Below are 17663 nucleotides of genomic sequence, written 5' to 3' on the forward strand. Positions count from 1 at the left end.
AAGGCTGAAGCTGGTATTCCTGCGCAGTAAAAAAGCAATACTTATAAAGAAGATTATTAAAAAATGGACAACTGCTATATCATTGTGATTCTAATTTTTATGTGTAAGGAAGATAAAATTCAGCTGCTTCAATATATGCAAACAAAGTGTCTTCAAGATAATTTATTGTGTGAGAATTTTGTTGTTTTGCGAAAAAAATCAATTGCAACTTCGTTTGAAAAAAAGGAAGTAAAGTAAAATTAAGAGGATGTGCTCAAACCATCAGACATATTCCTCTCCCCTGAAAATTAGACTCAGTTGAATTTAGTATGAGCCAGAAGAACCAAACAGAATTCCACTGGTCTCCGAGGCCTGATGCAACTTAAAGCGCAGTGGAACCTCGATGTAACGAACCTCTATATAACGAATTCCTCGATATAACGAACGATAGTCTTCAGCCCGACCAAAGTTACAGTAAAATGTAGAGAAAAGATCCTCAATATAACGAAATCCTTGTAGAAAGAGTACAACCCAGAAGCTCCAACGTATAATATACCCCGATATAACGAACAAATGTCAACACGTAACAAAAGACAAATGCGAAACAGACCAACAAGAATCAAAATTCTTCAATTCTGTAACAACAGAACAGCTTCACAGTTCACAGCTCATTATAAATGCCGACGGCGTTAAGATAACGGCGAAATTCGTAATTTCGTTCGTCTATACATACAAGCATTTCTTAAAGCTACTAGGGTTGTCCGATGGTACACTTCACACTTTTTCACACTTTATTATTTGTTGAAACTATTTACAGAAAAAATAACTTAACATAACATCATTTACAATGATATATAAAAAAAATACAAACAGATATAATAGGAAATTCTGAGATGGCCAGTAACGCAATGACAAAACAACGAGATTTGTGATTATCTTCAGTAGCTTCATATAGACATTAAAGCACAAATGTTATTTACAGTAATCGTTCCGATCCAAAAAAACTATTAACCATCCCTCGATATAACGAACATTTTGGTTTTTCCGCAAACTCGATAAATCGAGGTTTTCGATATAACGAACCCTAGCCTACGTTTTACCGTTGCTTTGCAGAGGACGCAGAGAAATTTACAAAAATTTCTAACGCACGTGCACAGCCATTGTTCTACTAATTAAACCTTTTGTTTAGTGACGTTCCCGTTCCCGTTGTGGTTTTCTTAAACGCCCCTTATGTCTGTCAGAGAGGGCATGGAACTGTTTCCCTCCCTTCTGTGCAGGCCCAGCCGATTATGTGAGCAGTCAGAGCCTCAAGGGCACGTGCCTGTTAGGCTTCTTCCTTTACTGAAAGGCAAGGTCAGCACTCAGCAGTGTTCTGTGTGATAAAACGAAACTGGAACGTTTAAAGAGCCATTTTGAGTCAGCTTTCCAGACGATTCTCTTCAATGGACATGTGAAGAAACATGGCATGCTACCCTTCTACGAGCCGCCTTAGACACAACAGCTTGAATTCATTTTGGGAGTTTTTCACGAGCACTGAGTCCACCTTTATGGGATAAAAAAGACGTACATGTAAGATATAAGATGAGACTGATTATTTATTTCTTCATAATCTTCCTTCGCCATTTTAGTGAGAGTTATTCAGGGTTTGATGCTCATGACTATTTCAGGAACTTCTACAATTTTAAAAGGAATAATTAAAGAAATGATCTTTTCTCTGAGATGTTAAACTTACTTGAAACATCTACAACTGGTTCCAAAGGTTGTTCTTTAAAGGAATCACGAACAATTAGTGCTACCAAATAATCTGTTTCTCTTCGACTGACATTGTGTCACTTTGAAAGGATTTGAACCCACGGAACCTCAAAGATACTAGTTGGGCACTACTACCAACTGAGGTACAGAGACATTGTGTCACTTTGAAAGAATTTGAATCCACGGAACCTCAAAGATACTAGTTGGGCACTACTACCAACTGAGGTACAGAGACATTGTGTCACTTTGAAAGAATTTGAATCCACGGAACCTCAAAGATACTAGTTGGGCACTACTACCAACTGAGGTACAGAGACATTGTGTCACTTTGAAAGAATTTGAATCCACGGAACCTCAAAGATACTAGTTGGGCACTACTACCAACTGAGGTACAGAGACATTGTGTCACTTTGAAAGGATTTGAACCCACGGAACCTCCAAGATACTAGTTGGGCACTACTACCAACTGAGGTACAGAGACATTGTGTCACTTTGAAAGGATTTGAACCCACGGAGCCTCCAAGATACTAGTTGGGCACTACTACCAACTGAGGTACAGAGACACTCATTGAGAGGCAAGTTTTAAGGGGTTCTCCTTTTCCATTAACAATTCTGATCATAACTTTTAATAAAATAATTTAATTTGAGCTGCAAATGAAAGTCAAACAAAGAAATGGTTCATTGTAGGTGGACTGTAATTTAAGCAATTGCAGAACAACACCTCCTACATACTAGTTGAGTGCAACAGCACCATTGAGCTATGAGGCCAAAATTCAAAACAAAAACTAAGGACATCTCATTTGTTTTCCGATGCTAAAAAGAAAAGATTTTGGACAAGGGTTATCATAGGAGTGCCCAGCATCATTACTGAAAGCTTGATCTGGTAAGGATCAAATTACATAAAACAACTGTGTACTCTATGATATGTGGTTTCCATTACACTAACACAAGAGAAATGTACTTGAGTAACAGTAAGAAACAACAGTAGTAAGAGTTTCCTTCAATAAGACAACCACCAACACTGACATGTAAATGATATGGGTAACATCCACCAATAGTTTTATCAACTGAGTTAACAAAACCAAATCACAGTTATTTTTTTGGAAACTAAACTCCCTTATCCTGTTGATCATCAACATACTGTGCAACCCTGTGGGACCTTGTATCTGGGAAAATTCAGTGATGATACACAGGAAAACAATAGCCTATGGATGATCAATCAAAAGTGTGACTTACCTTGCTCTGGTAAGTAATAATTCCAACAGTAAGTTTGCAGAATGCACTTGTGGTGCCACAGGCAGTATTTGTTGCCTGAAAAAAGTTATAATTTACATTAAAACTGAACAACAGTGACCTTTCACACTTTGTGTGGTCTTACAGTGTATTTTGAGAAGCAGAGATTTTGCATTTTTATTTTCCTTTCTATCAAATAAAGAAGAAACCACATCATGCACTTATGGGAAGATTCTTGGCCGAGTTCAATTTAACAAAAACGAGCTGCTGTTGCTAACATCTCCTCACCAACAATGGCTTGGTCAGGCTGTATATGAAAAACAAAACTAAAAAACAAGCAAATAATACACAGTCAAGATCTTTGCCTCTTGGCCTGCCTGAACAAATGGTCAGTCCTGCTTACATAAGTAAAGGACCAAGGTGCAGTTCTTGCTAAACTGGTCCTATTTTTTTGGGCATGGCCAGTCAATAAAAAAATAAGTTCTCCCACTGACTACTGTACTTCCAAAGTGTGCCAAAGTTGTTAGACGTGCTGAACATTACAGACAGAAAATGGTGAAAAGTTGTTTGTGAGCCTAGAAAACAAACAGAAGGAACCAACTCACACACCTATTCTCAAAAGTACAGGTCCACAACTTCTGCTTTCCATTTACTATTCTTTGACTGCACTGATTTGGTTTTTCTATTCAACTTGTCCTCATGAATGAAAACCACCTCTTTGTTGGATGAACTTACCAGTGGAAGATCTTCTGGTTTGGCAGTCAATGTAAACCATGTGCATCTCAAGTTAATCTTGTCACTCTTCACATTCTCTAGTGGAAGCCACTGTATTCAAAAATTACATAATTACAGGTTAGAATCCCTGGTGAAAAACCTCACAGGATCTTTGAGGATCTTCAAGGATTGACAAAGACCTGCCAAAGATCCTTAAGGACAAGGATCTTTAAAAGATCTTTAAAGGATCTGTAAAAGATCCTCAAAGATCTTTGTAAGCAAAAACGTTTGTTAAGATCCTCAAGGAGTTGATAAAGATCCTCAAAGGATATTACAAAGATCCTCATAAGGATCCTCGCAAAGTTCTTTTCAAGGATCCTTCAAGATCCTCAAGGATTTAGCAAGGATCTTTCAAAGACCCTCAAAAGATCCTTTCAAGGATCCTTTCAAGATCTTTGTAAGGATCCTTAAGGATTTAATCAGGATCTTGCAAGGATCCTAGTCAAGATCTTTGCAGGATCTTTTTGAGGATCTTTCAAGATCCTCAAGGATTTAATGAGGATCTTTTAAAGACCTTCCAAAGATCCTTTCAAGGATCCTATTAAGATCTTTGCAAGGATCCTTAAGGATTTGATCAGGATCTTACAAGGATCCTACTCAAGATCTTTGCAAGATCTTTTCAAGGATCCTTCAAGATCCTCAAGGATTTAATGAGGATCTTTTAAAGACCTACAAAAGATCCTTTCAAGGATCCTGTAAAGATCTTTGCCAGGATCCTTAGGAATTTGATCAGGATCTTACAAGGATCCTTAAGTCAAGATCTTTGCAGGATCTTTTCAAGGATCCTTCAGGATCCTCAAGGATTTAATGAGGATCTTTTAAAGACCTTCAAAAGAACCTTTTAGGGATCCTGCTAAGATCCTTAAGAATTTGATTAGGAGTTACAAGGATCCTAGTCAAGATCTTTGCATGATCTGTTCTACAATCCTTTAAGATCCTCAAGGAATTGAAAAGGATCTTCCAAATATCTTTAAAAGATTCATTTCATGATTTTGTACAGCTCTTTGTAAGGATCCTTTTTGAATTTGATGTGGATCTCAAAGGCAACTTTGTCAAGATCTCTACCACATCTCTGCATTATGAATTAGGTTCCTTTGAAATCCTCAAGTAATTTCAAACATAACAAAATTGTAAATTGAGGGCTCACTGTTTTATAATTTAAACACAACAAGGAATTTTCGCAGAAAATTATTGTACAATGAGTGTAATGAAGGTTACCGCATAGCAACGCCATGCTCGAGGCTTTCGGGAAACTTTGTGACTACTTACATGACAACAAATAGAGTTTTGCATTATGGGATAGGAATTTATACGCGCCGAGATTTTTAACGGTCGCATAAAAACATAAGAAGCTCGTTGTTACGGCAAATATCATCGACAATGGTCGGAACTAAAGGGAAAATGTACACAGAAATAAAGGTAAAGGAAAGACGTTTTCTGGAGTTCAGAAACAAGCGAAAAGAGAGACGGAAACAACCGAAATCGTCAATCAAACTCCAAGCAGGTCTCGCGATTGCTCTGACTCAGGGGCTGAATGAAAAGAATTCATTGGTACTTCTGGAAAGAAAATGAAGATGCCATCCTCGCCTAATGATTCTTACTCTGAGCTCTTGGAGAGTGAGGATGCAAATGATGTGTTACAGGGACAAGGATACAGGCTTATCGATCTAGAGAGATTCTCCTCGACGCTCACTGAAGGACATGTTTCTGAAGGTGTGAATTTACTTGGTTCTGTGTAACCAACTTAAAAAGCTCTTTTAGAGGTTGTCATATGAATTCCCGAAAACACTTATTTTGTACCTCAGGATGTATTAGTTCAATTAATCTGAAGTTTTCACGGCTGTATCCTCTTACTGAGTTGAAATGGATAAGCTGACAGTTTCTCTATAAGCTGAATTTTAAGTAAGATGTTGTGGAATAACTCACCTAATAATCTCGGTGAACTTTGAACGGGCATTGTGCCCATAATATAAACGACTCCAAAAGTTCCTCAGCTCATCCAAAAGAACGACCCTAGTACTTTGTTTTGACACTAAAAACACTTGATTTCATGCAATCTTTGTGCAGTTATCTTTTCTCAAGTTTACCTAGGTTTTTCACACCATGTGGTGGACAAATTGATCTGATGTCAAATAACAAATTAGTTTAGGGCAACATATTAGTTATATTCAGTATGTGTGATTCCTAAGCTTTCCTTTGGTATATAGGTTAATATGGTTCAGAAATATAGTCATTGAAGTACTCTTGTTTGCCTTTTTTTCATGTTTACCCCCTCTGTAAGAGTAGTCTGAGTCTGGTCATAGTCTAGTCCTAGACAAGTTTAACACATATACTTTGGTCTTCTTATCTTTGAGCTGGACTGTTGCCAGATTTTTTGGAAAATGAAAATCTTAGTACTAACCTAAAGTCTGAACAGAAATAGTGTAGAAGTAGTCCTACTAGAAGAGGATGGGTAATTCTCGTTTAGCAATAAAAAAAAGTTTTATTTCATTTTTTTATGTTTGGTTCAATTTTTCTTTTTAACTTAGTATGAGGATTTAAGTATGCTTATTTTCTTGTCAAAATTTCAAAGGTTCTATAACATTCTTGCTAAGATCTTCAACGATCTTCCATTTCCTTGCCAGGATCTTCAAGGTTCACTGACATTCTTGTCAAGATCTTTAAGGATCTTCAAATCTCTTGCAAAGATCTTTAATTTGGCTGTCAAAATCTTCAAGGATCTTTCTTTTTTATGCCAAGATCTTCAAAGATCTTTCAATTTATTGCCAAGATCTTTAAGGGTCTTTTATTTTCTTTCCAAGATCTTTAAGGATCTTCAAAATTTTCAAAAAGATCCTTGAAGATCTTGGCAAGAAAATGAGAGATCCTCAAAGATCTTAACAAGAATTTGGAAGATCCTCAAAGAATTTTCAAAGATCTTTAAAGGATCTTCAAAGTTCATGTAAAGATCTTTGAAGATCCAGACAAGATCTTGACAGGAAAATGAAAGATCCTTAAAGATCTTGTCAAGAAAGTCAAAGATCCTCAAAGATCTTGGCAAGAAAATCAAAGATCCTTGAAGATCTTGGCAAGAAAATGAAAGATCCTTGAAGATCTTGGCAAGAAAATCAAAGATCCTTGAAGATCTTGGCAAGAAAATGAAAGATCCTTGAAGATCTTGGCAAGAAAATGAAAGATCCTTGAAGATCTTGGCAAGAAAATGAAAGATCCTTGAAGATCTTGGCAAGAAAATGAAGGATCCTTGAAGATCTTAACAAGAATTTTGAAGATCCTCATGAAGATCCTCAAGAGGATCCTCAAAGGTCCTCATGAAGATCTTGTAAGATCCTTAAAGATCCTTGAAAGATTTTCACCAGGGATAAACTAAGTGAATTTAACCCTTTAACTCTCAAGATCTGATCATCAATTCTCCCCTCTGGCTACTACACATTTCCTTGTAAATTGATTACAAGAATTAGGTTTCAATCAAGGTAATACTGTAAATTGTACCTGATGAGTTTGAGTGTTCTCATTACCTGTTTGCTGTATAATGTATGGATACTATAGAGAGAAGTTACATGGTAATCACTTCTAGGAGTTTTAATCTGAGTGTTTAAACCAATAATTCATCACAATGGCCAATCAGGACAGGGAGAATTATTAAAATGAACCTGTGAATGTAAACTCAGTTAAAAGAAAAAACAGCTGAAGTATCCAAAGTAGAGGAAAGTGTCACTGATCAAATCACTATAAGTTTTATCTCTTTGCATGTGTTTGGCTCAGAGGGTAGCACATGTTTTCAAGACCAATCACAGACCATAAGAACAAGTAAACCCAGTGCAATCCTGGGTTGCTTTCATGCAACAATCAATTAAGAATTGCTCTAGATGCTATATCAAATCACACAGTGTTAAAAAAGGTTCCTAACACCGGTTATTAAATATGACATACAACTCTGTAGTTAGGAAAAGATTTGCAACTTACCAATCCAACATTGCCTCGTTGGACAATTGTACCAATGTCAGCCTCAACACTGAGGAGATAAAACATCATTTGTCAACATCAAACAGTCACATACATGTAAAAACTGGAGATGTGAGTTGCTTTCTGCTAATTCATGTTTGGATGATTACTTACTGTATGATCCAAGAGATTCATCATCAGACACTTAGTCTTAATCAAAGACACCAATCTTTATTTTCTGACCATGTGAGTTGTCCACAAAGGCCTAATCACATAAACAATCAGAAACAAAACTAACAATCAGAAATGAAATATCCCATGTTTGAAGTATGGACAAGGAACCACAAACTCACCAAAATCTTTACCTCAAACACTTCATTCCATATTGGATTCACTGTGTTGTCCTTTGTCTTTGTGCAGAATGTCTTGGCTCCCTCTGGCAACAGAAAGAAATATCATCATGAGCCATGGTGCACATACAGTAAGATACTCATTGGTGTTTTAAAACATTATGATCTTGTCCCAATGAATTAATATCTCCTCATGGAGGCAAAGCAAATGAGAAATTCAAAACATGCCTTAGTTATTAATAAATTTATGTCTTGCTGATTGCTGATTCTATTTAATTCAGAATAAACAATCAAAAAAGTTTACACAGAAGTAGAATTTTCAGAGGAGTTCAGACTTTAAGTATGATTCACCTTCCATGAAACTGAGGTAGAAAAATTTCCAGTGACACAAGCACCAAAAGACACTTGGATACATATTACTGCTGGTCAGTAAGGCTCTTTCATGTCTTCAGCTCATACAATAATCTCCACAAGCTTTGATACATACCTCTAAGAATGACATTTGGATCTTGGTAGAACCTTTAGATATGGTAACAATGTCTTTCTTGATTGAGTCTATTTAGCTTCCAGGACTTCAATGCAAAGGATGCCCTGGAGTGACAAGAGAAAGCAAAATCAATTGTCAAAAACCTTTAAAAACTTCACTTATGTGTACATTTGGTGTACTCAGTACTATTATGAGTTATTCAAATTTAAATAATCGTTTTAAACATGTCTTGAGGCACAGTAAGAGACAATTTGCAGAAAGAAAATTCTAATGATAAGTACAAGTTACTCACATCAGGCAGGGGGTATTTCATACGGATCAACATCAGTCAAAGGAACTGTGATCCTGTTTGGGAGAACCACAAATCCCACCACAACATCATATATCACTCCACAGATCATGTCACTGAAAAAAAGGGATAGGGAAGTTAGAGAACCTCACAACACCTCCAATCCAGATTAGTTTAATTTATAAATCATGTCTACTTTACTACAACAAATGATTCAGTGCCCATGCAAGTTTTCTGAAGGGTGAAGCATACTTCAGACTAAGAATATCAAGAATACTTGCCATGTTTGTTAAGTCTAATTGTCCTGTAAATAATAAAACAAAAAAAATTACAATAAGCTGAATCACACACCCAATTTGATTGGATCTTACTTTCAATCTATCTGAGGACAGAGGCATAGATTACATCACCATGAACAACATTTTACTTCCTTATAATTTAAAACAATTGGATTCCTTGTTACAGTCTGTCTAGTCAGTAATAGATCACAGGTAATGACAAAATGTGGTGACACATCGGTGACACACTCGGCTGCAACTTAAGAGCCACTTTTTTATTTCTTACCGCAGTTTGACATCTGTAGTCTGTAACTGAACAGACCTACTGCAAAATGGAATTTATTTGTTAAATATCCAACCTGATTCAGTTTGTAATAAAGTATTGACAACCTAAAAAACAACTTTTCTTGTCAAAAATGTGCGTTTCAATTAACTTTCGATTTAATGGTCTGATAAGAAAGAAGACTAATACCCCACCCACAAGAGGAACAACTGGAATAAGAGGGCACAAAATCACATGCCGACTTCCAGGAAGCTGAATGGGATGAAAAGAAAACCATAAGAAAACACCAGGATGATAAATGATAATTCCAGTTTCAAACAACTCATGCAGGTACTGTAAAATGTTCTGTTTGTAATAAATACAATATACCTGGAGATCTTCAATGCCAACACTGACACCCTTGACAGATAACGCAAAGTCTGAATCCCCAGATAACTAAAAGTAATAACAATAAATAAAACAGCAATTAGAAAATTTTGAAAAAAATTCTATCTTTTCGAAAGTCTGCTGAGATCTAAATTTAAATTTTCACACTGTGTGCTACACATTTCATATCATTTTAGCACTGAGAATTTGGTGTAAAAACCAGAAAATATGAACAATGTTAAAGCTGAGGCAATCTAAAATCATGGACAAATAATTTAACGCAACAGAGCTAAATGTAAATGTAAACTAAGCATCTGTCGTAGTATACCATTTTTGAGTCCTTATTTATTCTTCTTCAATGCTGTTTAATGCCTTCTTTTTTTTCTCAGATAACATTGGTGTTAATGCAATGTATATTACAGTGAAAAAATTGATTCAGAGTTCAAATTCATGAAAATATGTTAAGTAAATTAATGACTTTAAAAGAAAGATACTGAATGCTCTTCTTTTTTCCAGTTTAATCTCTTTCACATGAAATAAATCATGCCAAATAATTCATAAGTTCTCTTGGAATGAAAATGCAAAGGTGACTATAATCTTCAAGCAAAGTGTTTCTGTTTGAAAGGCTGTTATTTGCTCTAAATAATTGCAAATTCTTCATTTTGAAAGAAGTTTTACAAATTAAGGTTCATTTAGTGTTATCTCAAATTCATTTTCTACACCACACAGTTTATGAATAACAAACATTCTTACATATAAGTCTCTTTGTCCACAAGGAAATGTTCCAGAACAGAAACATGCTGTGGGATTTTCAACTGATTATGATGAAACTTGTTGAAAAAGATACTGAGGTGAGATATTCCAAAAGTCAGAGAAATTAACATTTCAGCCTTTTAATTCAAAATTTGAGGGGAGAATGTTTAATGCCTGCAGAACATAACTAAAAATAACTTTAAGGAACACAATCAGAAATTCGAATTTTGTAAAAGGGATCAACCTTCTATTAATTTTGAGCTCTTATTTTAATGCTTAACAACCTGTGATAGCAATCATCGTTGCAATAAATCACCATGATAAAATATTAAACTCATTAAGAAAAAGAAAATCACTACAAAATAGAAAAAAGGTTTGCCCTTCTTGACCATAAGTATGTATACAATGCAGCTTAAAATGGCTGTGCAAGTCCTATAAATACATTTTGTATCAGCGTCAATCTATATTAATACTAGAGGACATTTCATATTACCGATTTCTCGCCTTACTTCGTGACCGATATTGAAGAATGTAACATCACTTGGACCACGCTATATTTCGAAGGAAGGATTTTGAATTTCTAAAATAATCGCCTTAATTTCGTGGTGTTCGTTGTGACTGACGAAAACGAAACGAAAAAACATCGAAGGGTTGGTGAAATTGCTAGGGTAGTTCATTAGAGTTGTCCAACGGAGTTTAGTCCATGGACTGAAGGACATTGTTCTGTCCATCACCCCCATTCCTCGGTGATCGATGCTTTCAAAATATGTTAAAAAATTGGTACGTAATGCTCCTTTGTAGTAAGATACATTTCATAGACATTGAATCGGTTGAAAGTTCTTTGACGATTTCTCACCTGTTGAGGGGTTCCTAGTAAACATTAGAATTTCATCTTGGTAGAAAGACGTTACTTCACACATTCGATGTACAAAGTGAAGGTGAGACAAGTTTTTTAGAACAGGTCATCATCATACGTTATTAAACATAACACACCTGTCGAAATAAACCGACTATTCAGTGCGACATCGATTCTTTCAGTTCTAAATTCACGGCAACTCATGCGCCATTTTGAATGTGGCTTTTAAGAAACTGGGTCGAGAGCTAAATGTAGTCTAGACCAATCAGAGAGAAGACTCCGTGTTTAAAGAAATCTGTGTGCTTAACTTCGACGAATCCGGATTTTGATTTTGAAATCGGGAATTCGGATTTTGCGGTAACACACGTCTTTCAACGCAGGGAATTTCATCCTCAAAGTGGATCTCAATTAGGAAATCCAGCTCCGGATCTCATGGATTTCTATGTTTTGCCTTTTTACGGGAAATCCATAAAGGATCTCTTCTAGGAGGGGTCTCAATGAGGTTAACCGTTGGCTATAAAAAGAAAAGAAAAATAGCTTTGGATTTTTTAATGAAAATCCATCTTGAGGACAGATTTTTCATCATCGAAATCCGTTTTTGCTTCTCATTTTTAAATACAAAATCTGTTTTTCAAAATTCTAATTCGGATTTACCAATCTTTTGAATAGAAATAAGATTATTTTTACACAGCCAACAATTTTAAAGCTTTTCGACTATCTTATTAAGGCCATCATCAGCACTAAGTTTCTTCAAAATTGGCGCATGTTTAGCCAACGTGGGGGAGGGTAAGGTTACGCGTAAGCTTATCAATGTCTCCACTTTCTGGTAAATTTTCTTACTGACAAAAACACTTGAAATAGTCAAGAGAAAATAATGGTTTTTATTCTCTCTTGAAACATCTAGCTGATTCTTGTGATTCACTTTCAACAAAATGGATTTGAGTGATGTACGCAGATAAGCCGATAGACAAGGTTTAAAAGAACCGATCTAACTATTATAGACTTACCTCTTTGATGATCATTGGTTTGATGACAGCAGTGAAAAGACAACAGTACCGTCTACTTTTCTTAAAGGATCTGTTACCGAGTTATTTCTTTCTTTGCTTATAAAAGTGTATCTAAAAACTACATCTCTACTACCGTATTTTTAGATTTAAAAGCCAAAAAAATTCAAGAGGTAAGAAGTTGACCATCGACGCTGCCATTTCAAAATCAACATGGTGATCTGGCCGCAAGCTATCGACTCGCGAAAACCACATCGTGCGGTTCACAAGAAGCTGCTACTCTGACTCATTATTCGCATCAAAAATATAAATTTTTGTTGCATCTAATTGTTAAGGCAGATCATCATCGGGAGACAAAGCGTGGTCAATGTCATCTTTCATAATGATATACTTCTCCGCATTAGCTGAGATGAAAATTATATGGTTTTTGGAACTGGTGATCGAATTTCCATTCAGCTGATATCCTTATGCTGGTAAGAGAAATCTGAAAATCATAAGGCACAGTCAATGTCATTATCTTATTATAATGTACTTCTTACTACCTTAAACGAAAATTATATGGTTTTTAAAACTGGAGATGGAATTTCCATTCAGTTGATATCTTGAAGCTGGTTAAAGGAAATCTGAAAAGAAAATTCCCTCATAACAGGGCTCCTCTTCACATATCTTCAAACACAAACAAACAATTTAGAAAGACAATATGAAAGTAGTGATTCTTTGGAAAGTGCTGTCATGTAGTCTTAGACTGAGCAACGAACCGAACGAGCCGGAAAGATTTAATTGAGGAAGTTGTGAATGAGGGTGCTACACATGAAACCAAAGTCGACCAAGAGATCATGAAGATATAATGTTGATTTATTTATAAAGCAAAATCTTTTTTTTTTAACTCTGACAATAGGTTAAGGGCCTCAGTTGAGAACAATAGCTGTAGAAGTCTATGAAGAAGTTTCTCGCAGATGGCTCAAATGAATTTGTCTCAAACTTCTTCTTTGCCATTGCTAAATTGACCACAACGTTTTCCCAGAAACCATCTTTATGCCCTGGAAAAAAAATTAAATCTATTAGAAAGTTAGTAGCCCACTGGCATGTATATCTACATGCAACTCGTCTTTTACTGTATTAATTCCCCTCCCCCTTTTTGCTGTTTTTCTTCCCGCAATACTCTTTCCCTCATCCTCGACTTAAGAGCCTAAAAGGTCAGAAGCCATTGTCACTTTGGCAAACTTTATAGCTTTTCTTCGTCAAGGAAAAAAAATCAAGTATGAAAAAAGCTCAGCGATGTTGAGTTTTCTTGTACATACCGTAATGATTCAATTAGCACCTGGGGCACTTATTAACCCTTGATACCTACAGGGACAACGTTTATTCGAAACGGGGCGCTATTAAGGGACACGGCGCTATTTAATTTTCGGGAGACAGCAAATTGTGCGAAAAAAAGCTTCGTCGTTTATTTGAAAAGGATCAAGAAGACTGATGAACGGACATGATGTCCCTGGATCTTTCCTGGCAAGGAAGAGCACCAAAGCAATTGTCGTCGCAAAATTAGAAGGTGAGATCATTCGTTTGAAGGAATTGTGCTCACACATGGACATTATAGCTGAGAGACTGAGACGAATACCACTGTTTCGTATAATAAGGTTTGAAGTAAGCAATTAAGCAATTAAAGGAAGATGAACCACCTTCGATCTGAATGTGCAGGTACACTAACAGTTTTATCACTGAAACAGAATAGTGCCGCTAATTGGTAAAGGGGCACTTATTGCAATGAGGGTTTTTCTACAGCGGCGCTTATTAACAAAAACGAATTCGAGGGAGGTGCTTTTTAAAGGGGGTGCTTTTCAGAGAGGGGGTACTTAAACTTAAACTAGGGGCAATCGAAAGCAAAACCAGTGAGCAACAGGGTGAAGAGCTGAGCCCAGGACCACAGGTGTACAAGTCCAGCGCCCTAACCACTCACCACAGTGTCTCTGATGTGGTTCAATTTTATCCTTGGCTCAAATTTTGTTTTCTTTTGTTTTTGGGTATTGTAATGTATGATAATAAGTTTGAAACAAAGGAAAATTAAATTTGAACCATGGATAAAATTGAACCACAACATCTCCAAATAATGCTGGAAAAATAATATTCCATATATATCAAGGTACAAGCTGTTAGTGAAGGCTCAAGGAGAACTACAAAGATCATTGGCAGACTACTTTAGAAAATATTTGACAACTAGGCTAGAACTGAGTCCCACTGAGCAAAGATTTGAAAACTATCTCTTAATCCGTCAATGTGTCAGAAAAGTCATGTTACATGTACTATATTTCATTCTATCTTTTCTCATTGTTGGCTACTTCTCCTAGTTTTACATTTATTGAAAAAAAAAAAAAGAATGGTATTGTATGAAAATGTTGAGGTGATTCCTCAGTTTATGCAACCGGTAGTACGCATTAAAATCATGCAATCAGGGGAAAGAGTGTGTGTGCATTCTGAGAACATGGTATTGTTTTTCAATCCATGGACCAAGTAAAGAGATATGACGGTGAATCGGTTGAAAGTTCTTTGAAGATCTCTCACCTGGCGAAGGGTTCCTGATAAAATTTCATCATGATAGAAAGACGTTACTAAACACATCCGATGTACAAAGTGAAGATGAGACGACTTTTTAGAACAGGTCATCATCATCCGTCATCAAATGTAACACAACTGTCGAAATAAACCGACTATTCAGTGCGACATCGGTGCTTTCAGCTCTAAATTCACGGCAGCTCCTCCGCCATTTTTAATGAAGCTGCTAAGGAAACTGGGTCGAGAGCTAGTCTATGCCAATTAGAAAGAAGACACCGCGTTCATAGAAATCTAAGTAATCCGGGTTTCGATTTTGAAATCTGGAATTCGGATTTTGCGGTAAAACATAAAATCTAAAAATGGATTTTGACGCTAAGAAATACACCCTCAAGGTGAATTTTAATCAAGAAATCCAACTCCAGATCTTCTGAATTTCTGAGTTTTGCGTTTTTTGGCAAATCCAAATAGGATTTGTAGAACTACAGCTGCTCTAGGAAGGCTCTCAATGGGTTAACCGTTAAATATAGAAAATGCGCAAAAAAAATCTAGATTTTTTAATGGAAATCGACCTTGAGGACAGATTTTTCAGCATCGAAATAAGATTTTGCTTTTCAATTTTTACTGCAAAATCCGAAATCTGTATTTCAAAATTAAATCCAAATTTACAAATCGAAAGCACCCAGAACCTTGGAACGCTCTGCTCACCTCCAAGGAGGAAGAGGCTAGAAAAGGTGCCCTACAAATAGTCCGTTTAATCACGCCCTTGCCAACATACCGCGGTTGGTGGGAATCCCCTACTGCTGTAGATAGTTCAAAATTGGGAAGCCCTTGAAGTTGACCCTCCCACCTGGCACAGTGCAGTATCATCTGATGCTCATTTAGCCAAAAAAAAGCGATTAAGGATGCTTCATACTCGATAGGGGCAATTATAAGAATGGCGGCGCTTATTATCAAAAAAGAATTTGAAGAAGGTGCTTATTAGAGGGGGTGCTCATTAGAAGGGGGCGCTTATTGTAGGGCGTCAAATCAAATCATTACGGTACTGATCAGTGGTACCTGTTTAAACAGTAAGAAAAGCTATTGAATTTAAAAGTTGACTCATTGGTTCGAGCTAATCTATCACTCACTTGTTTAAGCGTACCATCCTCTGCAGTAATTTTTTGTAACGTTTTCATTTCTTCAGTCATACAGTCTACTTTGTTCCTACATTTCTTAGTGGCCATTTCCTGCTCTGTCTGTTTCTGCAGCACGTCTTGAGTTGATTTATACATGTCCAAGTGGGAATCCAACTGTTTTTCATCTTCTGTGAAAGTATTATCAATAATTTACGATAAACAGTCATAAGGGCAATTCTGTCTGTTTTGATTCCTCAAGCTCAAAGTGTTAATTGTCGACTTTCCAGAATAATGAGTAAGTCCAAGGGTACTGCTTTACTAAGCTCTGTAATATATCTGTAGAACATATTTAACTTGTGAAACCTTAAAATTTAAGATGCAATGGAAAAAAACAGTTACCACAGAGCTACCAAAGTTTACCAGCGATGCCCACAGTTATCTAAAGTGAGAATCATCATCGACAACCTCTGATATTCTGGTTAGTTCTAGTTGGCTGTAACTCTATTTCTGAGTTTACCAAACTCATTTGAAATCAAAATTTAATATCAAAACGTTGAAACCTCTACAAAGCAGAGTCTATTTTCATATTTCTCCAAAATGAGCATGAAATGTAAGGGGCTCTGTTATCAATGAAAGTAGTTTTAAACAGATGTTCGCACAAAAGAGGGGCTATTTTTTTCACAAATGGAAGACCCTTTACAGAGCAGGAGAAATCCTCAAGAAGCGAGACTCACCTAATGACGTCCTTTCTTGCTCTCCGAAGTTTGTCATCCTCTTCGGATATTTGCTTCCCTCACTCAACTGCAACAAGACCGCATAAGTAGAAGATACTAGAATATTAGTTCCTGGTCAGTTAACTGTTTTAAAGACAAGTGATTCTGAATAATGGTAAATTTCTTGAAAACGTTCCGACAGCGTTTCTGTTATCATAAAGTTCGATAAGTAATTAAAATAATAACAATAATGATGATGATAATAATAATAATTGACCACTCCCCCAGCAGGGCTTCTCAGGGCCAATTCATACAAATTGTAAATAAACATTGTAATAACAAAAAATCCCAACTGGCCACAGGCAAAGCGCAGCCTAGGAGTTAAACTTGGGACATCCGAAAACAAAAAAGTGAGCAACGGGATGAAGAGCTGAATCCGGGACCACAAGAGTACAGGTCCAGCGCCCTAACCACTTTGCCAAAATGCTCCAGTAATGCTGGAAAAATTCACGTGAATATCACATTTGTAATAATATTCCATATGTATCAAGATACGAGCTGTTATTAGTAAAATGAAGGCTCAAGGAGAACTACAAAGATCATTGGTAAACTATTTTAGAAACTATTTAACAATTGGGATTGAACTGAGCCCAATTGAGCAAAGATTTGAAAACTATCATTCAAACCGTCAATGTGTCAAAAAAGTCATGTTATTATATTTAACTATGTCTTTCCTCATTGCTGGGTACCTCTCTTAGTTTTACATTTATTGAAAAAAAGAACGGTATCCACTAGTCATTCTCAACAGTGATTTTGCTTTACTTAATCAAAGACGGATCGCGTTACCAAAATTTTAAAACAGATTACTCATTGATGCTTCCTTCAAATAAACTGTATTTAGAGTGCGAGAAGAGGATAAGGCGGCATATTGTTGCATGG

At 36.3% G+C, this 17663-nt stretch overlaps 1 protein-coding gene and 1 pseudogene across 12 annotated transcripts; both read right to left on the minus strand.

Moving 5' to 3' along the window:
• Positions 1 to 693: 693 nt before the first annotated feature.
• On the minus strand, positions 694 to 11876 carry LOC136276771 (uncharacterized). 12 transcript variants are annotated; one of them, XM_066170255.1, is made up of 10 exons: positions 11343 to 11867; positions 9737 to 9802; positions 8810 to 8922; positions 8518 to 8621; positions 8046 to 8116; positions 7702 to 7750; positions 3700 to 3789; positions 2968 to 3042; positions 1506 to 1522; positions 701 to 1457 (listed from the first exon to the last, which is right to left on the minus strand). In XM_066170255.1, the coding sequence occupies exons 5-10, from the start codon at positions 8057 to 8059 to the stop codon at positions 1448 to 1450; spliced, it is 255 nt and encodes an 84-aa protein (XP_066026352.1). In that variant the 5' UTR covers positions 8060 to 8116; positions 8518 to 8621; positions 8810 to 8922; positions 9737 to 9802; positions 11343 to 11867; the 3' UTR covers positions 701 to 1447. The 12 variants fall into 12 exon arrangements, 6 of the variants coding, with proteins under 6 accessions (XP_066026352.1, XP_066026344.1, XP_066026341.1 ...); XR_010718302.1 differs by adding an exon at positions 7855 to 7945 and having other exon boundaries at positions 703 to 1522; positions 3574 to 3789; positions 8034 to 8116; positions 11343 to 11788; XM_066170247.1 differs by adding an exon at positions 9088 to 9110 and having other exon boundaries at positions 703 to 1522; positions 11480 to 11876.
• Positions 11877 to 13344: 1468 nt separating this feature from the next.
• LOC136282917 (uncharacterized) overlaps positions 13345 to 17663 on the minus strand; it is a 7591-nt pseudogene continuing 3272 nt past the window's right edge.

The sequence above is a fragment of the Pocillopora verrucosa genome, chromosome 1 (assembly GCF_036669915.1).
Source record: "Pocillopora verrucosa isolate sample1 chromosome 1, ASM3666991v2, whole genome shotgun sequence".
Taxonomy (NCBI): Eukaryota; Metazoa; Cnidaria; class Anthozoa; order Scleractinia; family Pocilloporidae; genus Pocillopora; species Pocillopora verrucosa.